This window comes from Mauremys mutica, chromosome 6 (assembly GCF_020497125.1).
Source record: "Mauremys mutica isolate MM-2020 ecotype Southern chromosome 6, ASM2049712v1, whole genome shotgun sequence".
Lineage (NCBI taxonomy): Eukaryota > Metazoa > Chordata > Testudines > Geoemydidae > Mauremys > Mauremys mutica.
Genome location: NC_059077.1, coordinates 58,206,664 through 58,223,288, shown reverse-complemented (window position 1 = coordinate 58,223,288; position 16,625 = coordinate 58,206,664). Strand labels below are relative to the sequence as shown.

At 38.4% G+C, this 16,625-nt stretch overlaps 1 protein-coding gene across 4 annotated transcripts in view; it reads right to left on the bottom strand.

The window, feature by feature from the left end:
- Window positions 1–16,625, bottom strand: part of RHOBTB3 (Rho related BTB domain containing 3) — a 57,115-nt gene that overhangs the window by 17,176 nt on the left and 23,314 nt on the right. For all 4 annotated transcript variants that reach the window (XM_045020626.1, XM_045020625.1, XR_006580324.1 and 1 more), the window contains 4 exons: window positions 12,371–12,482; window positions 10,570–10,935; window positions 3,679–3,791; window positions 1,839–1,959 (listed from right to left, as the gene is read on the bottom strand). In XM_045020626.1, the coding sequence (XP_044876561.1) occupies window positions 1,839–1,959; window positions 3,679–3,791; window positions 10,570–10,935; window positions 12,371–12,482 (712 nt within the window). The remainder of the gene's footprint in view (window positions 1–1,838; window positions 1,960–3,678; window positions 3,792–10,569; window positions 10,936–12,370; window positions 12,483–16,625) is intronic.

The following is a 16,625-nucleotide window of genomic DNA, read 5'->3' as shown; positions in this document are numbered from 1 at the left end:
CCGGGAATGACCGGGAGTCATTCCCATTTTTACCCAGGCGCTCCCGTTTGACCTCACCGAGGCCAGCCCGGAGCACTCACGGGCTGATGATGACGATGGATACCAGTCATTTTGCACCATCTGCCACCGGGAAGGGGATGCTGGTGTTCAGCGCTGCAGCACCCCGTCTACCAGCAGCATGCAGTAGACATTGGGTGACACTGAAAAAAGGCGAGAAACGATTTTTTTCCCTTTTCTTTCGGGGGGGGGGGGGGGAGGGTGTAAATTGACGACATACACCCTGAAACACCCGGGAAAAATTTTTTTGGTCCTTCAGGCATTTGGAGCTCAGCCAAGAATGCAAATGCTTTTTGGAGACTGTGGGGACTGTGGGATAGCTGGAGTCCTCAGTACCCCCTCCCTCCCTCCATGAGCGTCCATTTGATTCTTTGGCTTTCCGTTACGCTTGTCACACAGCACTGTGCTGTGGCCTCTGTCTATCATAGCCTGGAGATTTTTTCAAATGCTTTGTCATTTCGTCTTCTGTAACGGAGCTCTGATAGAACAGATTTGTCTCCCCATACAGCGATCAGATCCAGTATCTCCCGTACGGTCCATGCTGGAGCTCTTTTTGGATTTGGGACTGCATCGTCACCCGTGCTGATCAGAGCTCCACGCTGGGCAAACAGGAAATGAAATTCAAAAGTTCGCGGGGCTTTTCCTGTCTACGGATATAAATTGTCAGTCAGGAAATTTAGGCTTGAAATTAGACGAAGGTTTCTAACCATCAGAGGAGTGCAATTCTGGAACAGCCTACCAAAGGAAACAGTGGAGGCGAAGGACCTCCATGACTTTAAGATTAAGCTAGATAAGTTTATGGAGGAGATGGTATGATAGGATAACGGGCTTAATCAATAGGTCAATTAAGTGCCACACTGGTAATTAGTACAATGGGTCAATGATAGGATATTGTTAGCCTTTTTCCAGAGGGTATGGCTGGATAGTCTTGCCCGCATGCTCGGGGTTCAGCTGACCGCCATATTTGGGGTCGGGAAGGAATTTTCCTCCAGGGTAGATTGGCAGTGGCCCTGGAGGTTTTTCGCCTTCCTCCGAAGCATGGGGCAGGGGTCACTTGCTTAAGAAGTGGGTGGATCGGCTTATGTGGCCTGCATCTTGCAGGAGGTCAGACTAGATGATCATAATGGTCCCTTCTGATCTTGAATTCTATGATAACTGGCCAGTGCATCCGAGTTCAGACTGCTTTCCAGAGCAGTTACAATGGTGCACTGTGGGATACCGCCCGGAGGCCAATACCGTCGATTTGCGGCCACACTAACCCTAATCCGACATGACAATACCAATTTCAGCGCTACTCCTCTCGTTGGGGAGGAGTACAGAAATCAGTTTAAAGAGCCCTTTATATCGATATAAAGGGCCTCGTTGTGTGGACGGGTGCAGGGTTAAATCGGTTTAACGCTGCTAAATTCGGTTTAAACGCGTAGTGTAGACCAGGCCTTACTCAAAGTGTCAGAGCTAAATACTAGATGTGCCACTGTAGCATTTTAAATATAAACAAGCCCTGAGTACCTTTCCCAGAGCTGAAGAAGAGCTTGAAAGCTGGTCTTTCACCAACAGGAGTGTTTGGTTCAATAAAAGATATTACCTCACCCACCTTGTCTCACTAATATCCTGGAACCAACATGGTTACAACAACACTGCAAACTAAAGTAAAGAAGGCATTTTCCTTTCACAATCTCCTCCTGGAAAGAACATCAGAAGGTATTAATGAACCTTAAATATTTTAGAGGCTTAGTAAGATGGGGGGGGGGGGGAAACAAGGAAAAACTGAGATACTATACCTTGTATTTGGAAGATGACATCAGCTAACACATGTGTGTTAAAGAAAAGCCTGAGAGAAGTATCACATAACTGCAAGGGTCTTGCTGTCTGATGAGATCTGCAATTCTTTGAACTATTCACCTGCAAGAGAGAGATACTGACATGTATAATTACCTACTAGTTGTACAAGGGTGTTGCATATAGTTTCTATCATGAAATTAAATGATTCTCATCTTTCCTCTCAATTCATTTTTCCATCACTGACAACTCCACTACCCTCCCCATCTCTCAAATTCTTTAATCTTGAAGATCCCTGGAACCATTGTTGTTCTCTGCTCACATGCAAAAATCTTGACAAAACCTACTGCTTCTGCTGTAACATTTCTAAAACCTGCCTCTTTCTCTACAACCCCCATTATCGCAACCTGTTTCATACCAATATTCTCTCTCACTTGGACCATTGTAAACTCTTCCCCTCCGGTCTTTCCATCTCTCACCTTTCCAACAAACGAGCTATAAAAATCTTTTTGCCATGTCAGTCATATCTTTACCCTTCTCAAGTCCCCTCACTGGTTCCTTGTCTCTTCCTTTGAAAAGCTGTAATTGCTCATCCCCCTTGTTAAAGCTCCCGTTTCTACATCTCATGTCAGCTTGTGATCAGACCATTCCTCATGTCATTATCCCCTTTGTTTCCTGCTCCCACTTACACCTTTGTGGTTTTTTCCCCCAATACACTACAGCCTACATCTGCAACAACACTTCTCTCCTGCAAACCAAGGGCTTTTCTACATTTACAGCATTGCAGCAGCACAACTGCAGCTGCGCTGCTGTGGCATTTAGTGAAGATACTACCTACACTGACAGGACTGCTTCTCCCGTTGGCATAGGTACTCCATCTCCCTGAGAGGCAGTACCTATGTTGATGGGAGAAACTCTCCCATTGATACAACACTGTCTACACTGGGAGTTAGGTTGGATAACTGCATCACTCAGGGGTGTGGATTTTCCACACCTGAGTGACACAGTTATGCTGACCTAAATTGGTAGTGTAAACCAAACCCAAGTGCCCTCACTTTCTCCCTTCAAATCCCTCCTCAAAAGCTAATTCTTTCACTTTGATCTCAATTATTGATTTTCAAATATTTGTTATGAATTTAGAAACTTTAGTTATGAATTTTAGCTTTACTTTAAAGTTCTATATAAGAAATTAAGAGGGCTCCACTCTGCATGCTGCCCCCGCACCTCCCGTTGGCCGCGTAGGAGCCAGAGGGGGGCACGGCTGCTGCTTCCAGGAGCTGCTTAAGCTAAGTGCCACCTGGAGCTTGCACCCAAGCCCCACACACACACACACACGTCCCAACCCCCTGCCCCAGACCTGAACCCCCTCCGAACCCCTCAATCCCAGCCCAGAGCATCCTCCTACACTCCAAACTCATTCCCAGCCCCACCCTAGAGCCCACACCCCACTACCCTGCCCCAGCCCAGAGACCCCTCCTGCATCCTGAACTCATTTCTGCCTTCACCCCAGAGCCCGCACCCACAACCAGAGCCCTCACCTCCTCCTGCCCCAAACTCCAATTTTGAAAGCATTCATGGCCCACCATATAATTTCTATTCCCAGATGTGGCCCTCAGGCCAAAAAATGTGTCCACCCTGATCTAAGTTGTTATAATTTATATATATATCTTGTATTCTATCAGCTGTTTTATTTAATATATATATTAAATAAAACAGCTGACAGAATACAAGATTCTGTAAACCACAGTACTTGTACAAGGATTATTACAAACAGTTATTTCTTAAATGAGTCCAGCTATTCTATACAAAAAGTGATTACAAAAGAAAATAATAGCAATTGACCTTTCCTGGAGTTTTCAGTATACATTTAACTTTCTCAAGCACAAGCTCAACTTCTCCTGGGTCTTTCAACTTCTTTTTTATATCTTCTTCCAACAATTCCCATTGGAAAGCACCTATGACAAAACCAAGTAACACCCTTAGGGCATGGAATAGCTTTTTGGTCCATATTATTAGGTATAAATTAATGTGCATGGGACTTCACGGACATATAAAAGAATGTCCATGCCCAACAGTTAAGTTTTATAGAAAAAATGATTTCACAGCACTTATTAGATATATTCAGCAAGTTTGTGCCCTAGAAAGCACAAATTATAATTCTGCAATGGTCAACCCTATGCACTGATGTAATGTTGACTTGATCAGAATTTTTCCAAATCAGGCCCGCATATCTTGATTTAGATTCTCAAAGAATTCTAGGCAATTTAGATATGTACATGAAAAAAGTCTAAATCCCCTGGACTGCTTCAAAAATCTCAAACAAATTTAACTCAAGGTCCTGTATAAATTTTGTATGGGCAATTTCAGAAAAGATGCCATTTGAGCATGCAGAATTAGGCACTTAACTATGTTAGGAGAAACTAATATATCAGTTATTTGACATTTTGAATGATGCCTACATTGCTGAAGCTTAAAGGATCAGCTGCTTAAAGAAATTTACACACAAGGCAAAACAGGGAAGGGAAAGGACATTTCTACCAAAATTGGTTTATTTAGATTTTCATTTTCTGTGTTTTCCCTATTATTTTTTCTTATCCCGAGGTTCTCAAACTACTGTCCTTGGGCCATGAGCGGCCTGCAAAGAGCTGGCTGATAACAGTGTTGGCTCCTTCCTATTATATTAAAAGGACTAGAAACTACATTAAGTATTTTCCTAATATTACTCTTCCATGTAACCAATTACTGTAGTTTCCACAGAGATGCTGTTAAATTGGGGAGGTGGTAGTCTGCACAAATGTGAATGGGAAATAGATTTTAATAGAAAAGTTGGTTTATGGAAAATTTTGAAAACCCCAATCTATTTAGTTTTATACTATGTTCACCTCCCTAGTATGTATGCTCCCAACAGTATAAGTTTGTTCTTTGGCATATGGCTCTCTCTTCCTTAATATCCTAGGATACTGTGAAGAAATTAACTTTTATTTTAGAAAGTGTTATAAAAATAAAATCTATCTATTGTGGAAGATATTTGTGTTTCAAGATCTTCCTTTACAAATCAACTTCTCCTTCAGATTCTGGATTGAATTTATATTTGAGATCTCAATTAATTGCCAAGGAAACTACAGCAACATCTTAAATATTAATCAAAAGTTTCCTGCAAGATCAAGTAAAAGAAGCTAGACTCAGAGGAAGAAAGCCACTATTGAAACACATGCAAGTATCAAAAAATTCAAGTTAAAAAAAGTGAAATCTTCCCTAGTGAAAGCCTAGTATCTACAGGTCAAGAACTGTATGCTAAAGTATCCCTAAATATCCTACACATATACCTGATCATAATTTGCAAACTATTCTGAAAGAGAAAAAAAGATCAAATATCCACAACTTTCTCAGGTCTTGATAATTCTTACATAGGTTCCAGTTGTTCAGTAGCTGCTCTCCTAGAAATTTATAGTACTTGCTGATACGAGAGAAAAATTCCACCTCTCCGAAGACTCTCCAAAGACTGCCGAAATGCAAGATTAAGCATTCCATAGATATTTTGTTTTTAAGAGGTGAAGTCTATGACTCCATCCAGCCCAACCACCATAAAGGGCAACTGGACCCTTAAAAAGGATACTGAAAAACTTGCTGAATATGGGAGTCCATTAGCATCTGACTGTGAGAGCTGTTGCTTTGTAACATAGATGCTCCCAGCTGTCATCTGAAGAAAAAGTTTAACATGTAGTTACAGTCCAAAAAGTGACACTGTAAAAATGGTGCCTTCTAACAGCTTCAAAAAAATCTGCTCCCTGTGGGTATTCTGGGTCATAGTGATATGTTAGGCTCTCCACAGATGGCAGCTATTTTGGAGAAAGGAAGTAAAATATCATGGACTTCAAAGATATGGAACTAGAAAGAACAGTATTATTCTGTTCTGCTTCTTTCATGGGTCTGGAAGAAATAAGCCTATTTACGAATAAACTGAAGAATGAAAAATGCATAAATGGCTATACAGAAGAAAAACTTAAAACTAATTGAAATCTTTACTGTTACTAAGAAAAATAGGTGTAAGCAGAAAACACTAAACTCCCAAAAAGATAAGTGTTCCCAATGCTGCTCATCCCTGCTACAGGAATGAAACCTTTCAAGATTCTAAAGGAGCAAAGAACGCCTTTCTGGTTGATCTGCTTTATGACTGACAATTTTAGCTGTCTCCAAAGAGATAAGCCATCCTACAGCGGAAGACTGGCTGACGGGATACCAAAAAGGGAATGCTGTTGCTAAGGGCCTTAGATGCTGTGATTTTCTGGTGTATGGGCATTACTTCCATAGGCAAAGAAATTTATTTTACTAATAATCTGACCCCAAATACACACAAGGGTACACTAAACAAAAGATTTTTAGTAAGCAATTGTATTTAAGGTATTTGGTAACCAGATGAACAGAATAGCATTACCTGATAGTATAAAAACCAAACATAAAATTAATTATAAAGAGCCCTGAGCATCTATGACTATGAAGACTTTTAAAGTGGCAAATTCTGTGAAGATTCATGTTTTCTTCTTTTTTTGTACTTTTTATCATTAAGAGAGGAAGGATGGACCAACGGTTGGAGTGCTGGCCTAGAACAGAGGAGATCTGGGTTCAATTCCATGCTCCACTATGTAATTCCTGTGTGACCGTGGGCAAGTCACTTGGCCTCTGCGCCTCAGTTCCCCATTTGTCAAGTTGTTGAGATGATGCTGCCAGAAAAAAAAAAGTGCCTATGGAAATATGATGCCCCTATGACCAAGTCAGTCATAGGATGGACACAAACACATTATACACCTTTGAAAATTTCAAGGTGCTCATTCTTAAGTCACACTTTCTGGGGATATAGTATCTGAATTACATGTACATGATTTTTAAAGACAATTATCCAATTGACCGAGTCTGTATATTTTCAAAAAAGACTAAACTGCAATTACAAAAAATTTTGGTAGTAAATGTGAAAAACTTTTTAAAGTTATCTATAGGACTTCCATCTGAACATTACCAAATGGTTATAAGGTTAGTACGGAGAAAGTCTTTCAGCAATAGGTAGCATATTCCAGCATTTAAAAAAAAACCTCTCCCCTCTTTCGGAGACCTTTATTCTATTCACAACTGCTCTTAATGGGGGTAGAATCCAGCCCTAACTCACAGTAAATATCTATTTTGCAATAATGTATACTTAGCTATAAGTAAATAGCAAATTATATGGTATCATTTGAAGAAACAAGGTAAACAACATACTTTAATATTTTGTCCGAATAAACTTCAAACATCAATGCTTTGTTTAAAGGACCATTCGGGTTGGGGGACTCAACTATAGATGAGAGGCACAAAGTCTGAAGGGGTAAGGGAGATGAAAAGGTGGCATAAGGGGGCCCACATTATGCAGACCAGTCCCCAGGCATAAGTTAGAGCAGACCTCAGTGTGCTTTAACATTCACCCACTGTAGTCAACCCAAGGGGTTGAAACAGCAGCTAGCAATTGATGCAGTATACAATACCCTGATCTCACCCCCGTCTGCCAGTCATGCCATCTACACCAGCAGTGACGGGAGAGGGAGAAAAGGCTACTTCAACTTTATGAACAGAATCCATTGAAAGTGGGGCAGAAAGCATCTATACTGTATATCTCAAAAACTAGACTTCTAGTCTTCCTGACTCAATATTTTCCTTAAAAATCCTCTAAATGGGAAGACCAAAGTTTGATATGCACCAAATTCTGCACTGACTTACACCATTTGCGATCTCAATGAGATCACAAGCTATAACTTAGGGAAGAATTTGATCCATGCAAGTATAAATTGCTTGTGTGTTTTGGCTAATACACATGAAGGTAAAATTAAGACAGAACACCAGCATCAGCCAGTAAACTCTATTTGCAAGCCAAAGCACAAAGGATTACTGCACTAGTCTTTCTTCTCTGAAGATCTAAATTTAAACCTCGATTTATGACAGAAATTAAACTAATCAGTCACTATTCGTGCACATCAGAAAAACACCACACAGTATTAAAGGATTGGCAGACTGATCAAGAAAAGCCTAGGGCTAGAATACAAGGGATATTATTATTAGTCACAAATGAGGTATTGTTGACAGAGGCTCACACAGTGCATGCCCATATGGTATTTAAACCAACATTATAAAATCTTCACTTTGGTAAGTACTAAAGGGGAGCTGACTGTTCAATTCCTTTGTGTCTTTGAAAGTCCCCCCATTTCCAAGTCAGTCACCCTTAAAAGAGGCTGAATTTACAGCATTATCAAGGCCTTGAGAGACAAACCGTGAGGAATCTTCTTCCCCAAGATAGTGTTTTGTCCTCTGCATCTAATGCAGAACAACATTATGGAATGAGGAAGCAATAGCACACAACAAGGTGTGCATTCAGCCAATACACCCCTATCTTCAGTGTTTGTATACTGGGTAAAGCATACACCCTTGAGCATGTTACTAAGCTTATAAATGGTTTATAAGAAGTTTAACAATTTAAATAGAATGCTTATTAAAACAAATAAGATTTAATAGTACCGGTATATATTTAAATTAAGGAAAATTACTTATTCATTCTATGGAGATTGATTTTTAAAAAAACAAATACACAGAAAAAGGTTCCAAAACAGTGTATTAAAAACGTTTGGCATAGATTTTAAATACATTTCTTTTTGCAATTTTGTAAACTACCTATCTATATTCACTTTTCTCCTTACCTGCCATCTCTTTTTCTTTCCTTCTTCTTGCCCTACTTCTCCCTACCTTTACAACCACTCCCCTTTCCTTCATCTGTATTTCCTCAATCCTCTGCCTGCTTCAAAAAAATAACCCATCCATCAGTCCAGAGATGCTGAAGAAATGAGCGTTTTCAGAGACGCTGCCACCACTAGTTGAACAGAAAGGCAGGAGCAAAGATCCACAGAGAAGCAGTTCACTCAAGTGCTGCTTCTCCTAGTAAGGACTGCTCCAGCCACTCAGCTAAAATACATGGGACCAGCAGAGATTTTCCTTCTGAAGCCCTACTTAAGCTGCTACCATTATACTCAGTGGATTAGTGCCAGTATCATCCTCCTCCTCTGAAGAGGAAAGGAAATGGAGTGAGGCAAAGAAAAAGATAAGGAGACAGAGATGAGAATTAAGAATTTTAGAAAGGTCATTAAAAGGACATTAATAGTTAAACATTTCCTATATGAATATTATTTGATAAGTCTGCATGTAGCATAGTGATCTAGTTGAAGTTGCTTTATAGACCTCATGAGTGTTCAGTGGGAGATAATTACTACAGAAAAATCACATAGGATGACCATCTCCTAATTTCTACTTTATATTTTGTTTCAGATTATTGACTAGCATATAAATAGTGGGAATATACACAAGTATATAAGGCAGTACGGAACTGCCAAGTAGCAGCACTAAGTCCTGCCAGGGAAATCCAACCCCACTGCAGCAAGAGATAAACCATGAGAATCAAGAAGCATGCAGAGCTCCTCAGAGGTGCAGTATCCTTACTTGGGGGGAAGGGGGGGAGCTCAACTCTCTATTTTCTCTAATGTAAACCTCATATAAAATGACTGCGCCTCCAAAGGTTGGCATGAGACTTTGGTCAAAAATTAAAATTCAGTTTACACATAATATGGTACACAAACTGAAGGCTCTTTCAGCCAACCAGATAACAATTTACATCCAAATTATTTTTACAAAAAAGTTTGATAATGCTCCATACTGGTTTACTGAAGACATAAGATTGGAATCAGTCTTGGAGGAATTAAAGTAAAATATTCCTGGCACTTTCCAAAGACTACGGACTGCCATTCCAAGGGAACAGTCCTTTAAATACTTTCGAAAACCATCATTCTGGAGATAAACTCAGCTTTCTTACATACAACATTTCTAATGATATAGTTACACATTTCTAATTACAGTGAATGTAATGATGCATTATTTAGAGAACTACTACTTCCTCCCACAAATCTTATAGTTTTCATTAGTGGGGATGTTATATGTAATACAACTAGAAGTCATATCAGTACAAAGTAATAGGCTATTCAAACAAAAGAGTTGCTAGATGATTTCGTATTCTTTAATAAAACTTTACACTTATTGTGTCTTTCAACTGAGTCTCACAAAATGTTTTACAGAGACAGAAAAATATCATTAGCACCATTTTAATAGATTGAGAAATGGAGGTTAAGTGACTTGCCCAAGGTTACATAATGAAACAATGGCAGAAATGAAAACAGAACACAGATCACATGACTCCCAGTCCTCTGCTCTCACAAACCAGATGATGTTGCTCCCCATTCTCTTTAACACACTATTGTATGCAATGTTTTTAACCATTTTTAAGTTTTATTTTGTTCTGAAATTATCTCACTGAAAAGCTGTTTTTGGCAAGGCAATATTTGGCATTACATTCATCTTTACCTGTTACTTATGGAAAATGTGTTAGCTTTATAGAATTTTGGAGGAAAATTTTTTCCCACTTTAGAAGCTTCTGGTTTACTAGACTTTGGAATTGAATGTATAGTGCTAAAAGCAATAATTTTAAGGTTAAGCTCAATTTCCATGTAGAAGCTGTTCCAAATAATGGCCTATAGAGATGGACTATTTTAATCAAACTGATTTAATCCTAATAGAGGAATATATTTTGGTAGGGTAATATACACACTCCATAGCAATATATTTGCTCTGTAAAAAAGATAGTAAACAGCTGAAACCATTCTGACAGGATACCTGAATAAATGAAGTGCAGAATGTCTGACAAACAAAAACAGAAGAAAGAGTCTTTAACAATGACTCTAACCGGTGGGCCGCATGGTGAACCTCTGTTAGAAACTGGAAACACAGCCTCACTGTTCACTGCAAAGAGAGTCTGTGCAGTTCTTATGATAGAGGAATCCTGAATATCAGCTGGACTCTTCACATTGAAAAGTAACGTGAAGACATGGCTTACAGAGCACAAAACAATCTTGTGTGCTTCTACTACTTCCTTTAAATCTTCCGAGTAAAATATCACATCCACACACTGGCAGCAGATCAGCAAGTTATGTAAATCGGAGTTATAATGCGAGGCTTCACCTTTTAAGATTGGCATTTTTTCTATAAAAGTGAGATATTAAAAATAATGAATGAACTGTTTTGTAACTCTAAATTCCTATTAGTTGCTATGCAAACAAAAGCATCTTTATTCTCAGAAACTGGATCAAATAAGGACATAAAAGGGTATTTTCTTAATTACCCTCAAATAAAATTTGCTCTTAAAAACTATACATCACCTTCACCATTAGAACAAATCCAGTCTTTCATTCATCTTGAGTGACGTTAGGAGAATAATTAACATTGAACTGTTCTATAAAAATGTTTCCACCATTTTATAAATCTTCCAATAAAAGATGGTTTAAGTAAACAATCTTTCCTAACTCAGAACTTAAACAATTTAATTTTTTTGCATGCCCAACAGTTAAATGCAGTCTCAACACCTTACACTTTGCAGAAATCAGAGAGGTTAGATACAGAGCCTGAAAGACTCATAGCAAGAGTTAATTGTCAGTAAAAAAATGTTTCAGTGCAAAATTTATAGAATAACTCCATTAAACATTCTAGGCTAAATCTTTCCTTCCCTTAAACCCATGCAACCCCTCTGACTTCACAGATGGAGCTCAGATCGACTACAAGTACTACTCTGATTTTAATCTCAGAACTGAGTGTGTAAAGATTTAGGAATGGTTCTATAATTATGAGAAGTTTTATAAGAGTATATATTTTGCAATGTGTGATAATTTCCAATATGCTTATTATCGTAATTTAAGGTAACTTCATTTTTACAACGTAACAAGTGTGGTCTGGTCCTCTTTTCATTTAAATTCACAGGAACGTTGCCATTGACTTGACTTGAACTAGGGACAGGACTGGGCCTCAGATTCTGGGCTAGGTTCAATATTTAGCCTTTACTAGAACAAGTTATATTATGCAGAGTTAACATGAAGCACCTTCGAGTTATTATACCACTGGTCTGACCCAGGGTGGCCATTCTTATGCATTTAAATTTGTGATTAAGTTACCAAATTTTAATCAAAAGAACTATAAAAACTAATATGATGTTAAACTGCTGAAACCTATATTAAAAAAAGACAAACTACCTTTTAGCCTTTACGCCTTCTTTCTAACATTTCCCTTTACTTTCTTGCGTTACTACTATTCTCTTATCTCTTCACATTCAGCTTGTATAAACTCAGACTTCATTTCATTAAAATGTTCCATATTCTGAGTACACTTCAATGAGCACAACTTCTGATTTTTTTTTATAAAACATACTACAAATTTTAAATGATCACCCATCACATATCATATATATAGTTTTATAAAATCCTCAAGATTCACAAAGTACTTCCCTAAATAATTAAGTAATCCATTCTGAGATAAAAAAAGTCACACATCACAGTAGTTGCTAGTAATAGATAATTTATTAAACATGTTTTTAAATAATCAATCTGATCAGTATTACACTAAAAAAACTAATTACTATTATAAGCACCTGGCTGTTCAAGCTGAGGTGGTTTAACTCCATGGCACTTGTGGCTTTTATTTCTTTTCTTCATTTTTTCAGATGACTTCTGATTCAAGCTTTGGATCATAAAATACTCCAACTAAAACACGAGATACATTTTTTTTAAAACTACAAATAAAGTTATTTAAGAATAAGTTAAACAAACATCCTCACTTTTCCCAGTTTGTATGCAGAATTGACACTGATGCGAATGGGAGTAGCTGTGCAATGTTGACTGAGTACTAAAATTTTACATAAGAAATCAAGTGAAGTGAATTGTGATGATCTAATTAAAAAGACTATCAATTCAAAGGTTAGTCGTTTGTTCTCTGGGGCAATCAAAGCAGAAACCACAGCTGTGCTACTAGAAAAGAATTAAATAAATCAACCATAACAACAGGTACTGCTATAGGATTTGGAGGAAGGAAGAGCAGGGATTGATAGATAAATATGGGTAATCTGATGCAAATCCCAGAAATAATGATAAACAGTGTAAGGGCTTTATTACTAAGAACTATCTAGGAACACTGTATAACATCAAACTTTTATGAGCTGCTTTATTATACAAATAAAGTCAAAATATAAAGAATGTATTTAAATAAGAGCTTAGTTTTTTAAAAGCAGAAGATAAAAATGTAATCAACATAACAGGAATAGTATATATAGTAAAGTTATCCATTTTCCAAAAGTCTTAAAGACAATGTGAAGATGATAACGTGTAAATATAGAACTAAGGGATCATAGAACAGAAGGAAAGGTGGCAGTAGTGAAGGGTAATTACTTACAAATGAGATGGGTAAGGCAGTTATACTATTACTAAATCTTATATGGTTTGTTGCCCCACAGGTAGTAGGGAGATATCCTTTCATGACTGGACAAGCTTTGGTCAGGGGCCTGGAATAAGAAAAAAGGTTTCCTCCCATGTTAGAACCAATGACACAGAAAAAGGTAGACTAGAGGTCATGCAAATGAGATGCAAATTGTGAGAAAAGTGAAACCAGGCCCTCATTAAGTCTCAAAACTACTAACTTCACCCTAATTGTGGTACAGTTCAAAAATCTGAATAATATAGTTGACCATCAAATGATAGTTCTATGCCAACAGAGTCAAGTTTGAGGTGTAAGTTCTCTCAATCAGTAGATACCCCACACAGCCTTAAAGGGAAAGGGAGAAATCCCATCACTTCTGAATTACCCCTATAATTCAATACATAGGAAAGCATTGAGGGAGTGGGGGAAAAAATCCTTCCTTGGGTCTTAAATATCAGAAAGACATGGAGATTTTTTCCTAGATGTTTTAAGCACTTAAAGTACTCAAAATTGAAGAACTACAAAAACATGAACACAGATAGAAAATGTAGCCTATGTTATATTTCCAAGTAAACCCTAATAATGTGAAAGACATTGACGCCAAAAACATTGACACCATTGGGATAAACAATGTAACAATGGCATTGACGTAAATAGTGAAGTATTTCAAAGTAAATCAAGAGCACTGAAAAGAGGAATGTAGGTATTGGCATCATTAACCTGGCACACTAACAGCTCTGAAAGGTCAAAGCTGGCTCTAGATCAGTGTTTCAGCCAGCAATGAAATGTGGTGCATATGTCACTGACAAAGCTAAAGCTATGTGATGAAAACGTGTTCTTCAGGCTATACGAGCTTAACTGTAGCTCAAAGTCAGAGGTGTGTCCCAACATCACCAATGCTGTTGAAGCGAATGTAACCAGAAAGAGATCTCAGCAAAGAAAGACAGATAAGGTATTATTGAGATATAAGGTCTCTCCCAGAGGTCGACTTCCGACTCAGGAGGTGGTACTTCAAATTTAAATTTGGAATTGAGTATAACCAATGCTGTAAGTGTTCCAAAGCTTTGGCGTGCCCACTGACTAAGCAGGAGGGAGCAGCTGGCCACTTCAAAAATGCCAGAGGAGCTGCCCTGAAGCCTATTTTGGTACCAAAACAAAGACTCATCTGGGTTACAGGTATTGAAGGATTTACGCTTTGAGGCCTTCTCAGCTACTTAGCAGAAGCCTTTATGAGACCAAGAGAAGCTTGTATTGCTCACCCTGAGACCTAGCAGCATAGATTCCTTAATCAACAAGCTATGGCTCACTAAGAGACATCTCAAGCAATAGTCAGGCGCATCTGTAATGGACATCTTATGACTACATCCAGGGCAATGTTTTTAGCCACTGGACTACTCCTCTGACCTTTTCTAAAAGCAGAACAGTACAAAGCAACAACAAATACAGTATAAACCCAGTGTCTATAAGAAAACTCAAATGAGGCTATAAAAGTAAATTTAAGGTCCATGAGATGCTGAGGTTGGATCTCTGCATAATGTTCAGAATTACATGTTAGTGTGATAGAGGTAGAGGTAAATTCATATAAAAAATAATATGAAAGACTAAAGTCAGCTACTGCTACAATAGCAACAGTTTTCAGAGGAATTTCCCCAACATCAGCAGTGAAAAAAAATTACTGCCAACAGGGGGTGTTGTAAATCTTCAGTCGTAATTGAGGTGTGCTGCTTGCTGAGGTTTAAATGTACAGCTTGGAGAATTCCCACCAGTTCTGGACTAGGACCACTAACCCAGCAATATAATATTACTACATTTTTTGTAAAAACAACAACTCTTATCAAGTATAGCGATGTGGTTATCTGTTGGAAAACTGCTGAACATGATTTAATCATGCAAGAGCATTTTGCTTTTGCATTTAAAAATAGTTTCAGATTTCCAGTTTTTGTATGTGGTCTCCCTAATCATTGTGCCAACTGTATTGGGGCGGTGGAGAGTCCACCTTAGAGCACTATACATGTTTTGAATTCTTAAATTTGCTTTTGAATTAACACCTCTATATTGCGAAAAAAATCATCATAGTTGTGATTTCAGTAGGTTTTTAATACTTTAGCTTTTAATTTACTTCCGCTTTCCCATTGACTTAAGATATTATGCTTTTGAACTTCATGCATTTTGGAAACAAAATAGCAACATGATATTCTTGCAGGTTCAGCATCCCGAAGAAAGTCCTATTTAGTTTTATTTCAGGGCATTTAATCTGTATTACATGCTCAGTCATGCAGTGAGTGAAAAAGGTCAGTTTCTGACTCAAGGATAACTTTATAAACATTTTATATCAGTTTAATACTCAGTGTTAACAGTATAATTCCATTTTCAAACATTACATAGATGAAAAATTAATTTGTCTCACACAATAAGATATAGGTTAATCAGAAAAATGAGGTGAAGTTAAATCGTTTCCTCCTTAAAAATAACCACACTACTATGCACAGTAAAAGTTGCTTCTATGAAATATGGTTACTGATGAGATTACATATTTAAAAAAATGTCACTGTCTAAGGCACTGCGCTCACTATATGCATGGAGTTTTTCACCTTAAAAGATGAGGAAAGAACTTTCAGTTTACTGTAAAAAGTGCAGTCACTAAAGCTGACTTGCAACGAGGGAAATAACTGACTTGTATAATTTTTTGGTTCTTTAGGATTGTCTAAAAGATGTCTGTCAAAAAGTGTTCCACTTTTTTTACATTAGACATTCAGGTCCTATCTACTTTGGAACAGGGTGGATAAAAATCAATGATTTAAAAAAAAATGCTTTGAGGAAAAAAATCTAAAGATAGTTTTAAATAAGATATCTTTGAGCTATAATGTTTCACATCATGGAGTAGGGATTTTTAATTCTAATTCTATAGTATGAGACAATATATTCATGCAACGTTTAAGAAAAGTTTTGTAAATGAGTTCCAATAGTTCATGGATTAGGAAGCCAATCTTACGGTGTTCCAGGGGCTTCTGTATAGATTTAGGTTAATCTTGCTGTCTACCGAATGGGACTCAGTGCACAGTCTAGAAGATATGATCAGAGATCAGGGGCGGCTCCAGGCCCCAGCACGCCAAGCGCGTGCCTGGGGTGGCAAGCCGCGGGGGCACTCTGCCGGTTGCTGCGAGGGCGGCAGGCAGGCTGCCTTCGGCAGCTTGCCTGCGGAGGGTCCGCTGGTCCCGCGGCTTCGGAGGACCTCCCGCAGGCACGTCCGCCGAAGCCGTGGGACCAGCAGACCCTCCGCAGGCACGTCCGCCGAAGGCAGCCTGCCTGCCGTGCTTGGGGCGGCAAAATGCCTAGAGCCGCCCCTGTCATAGATGCTTAGCTTTGCAGTTCTCAAACTGTGGATTTGTGTCTTCAGAGATAATATGCTTGTTAACAACAAAAATGTTTTTAAA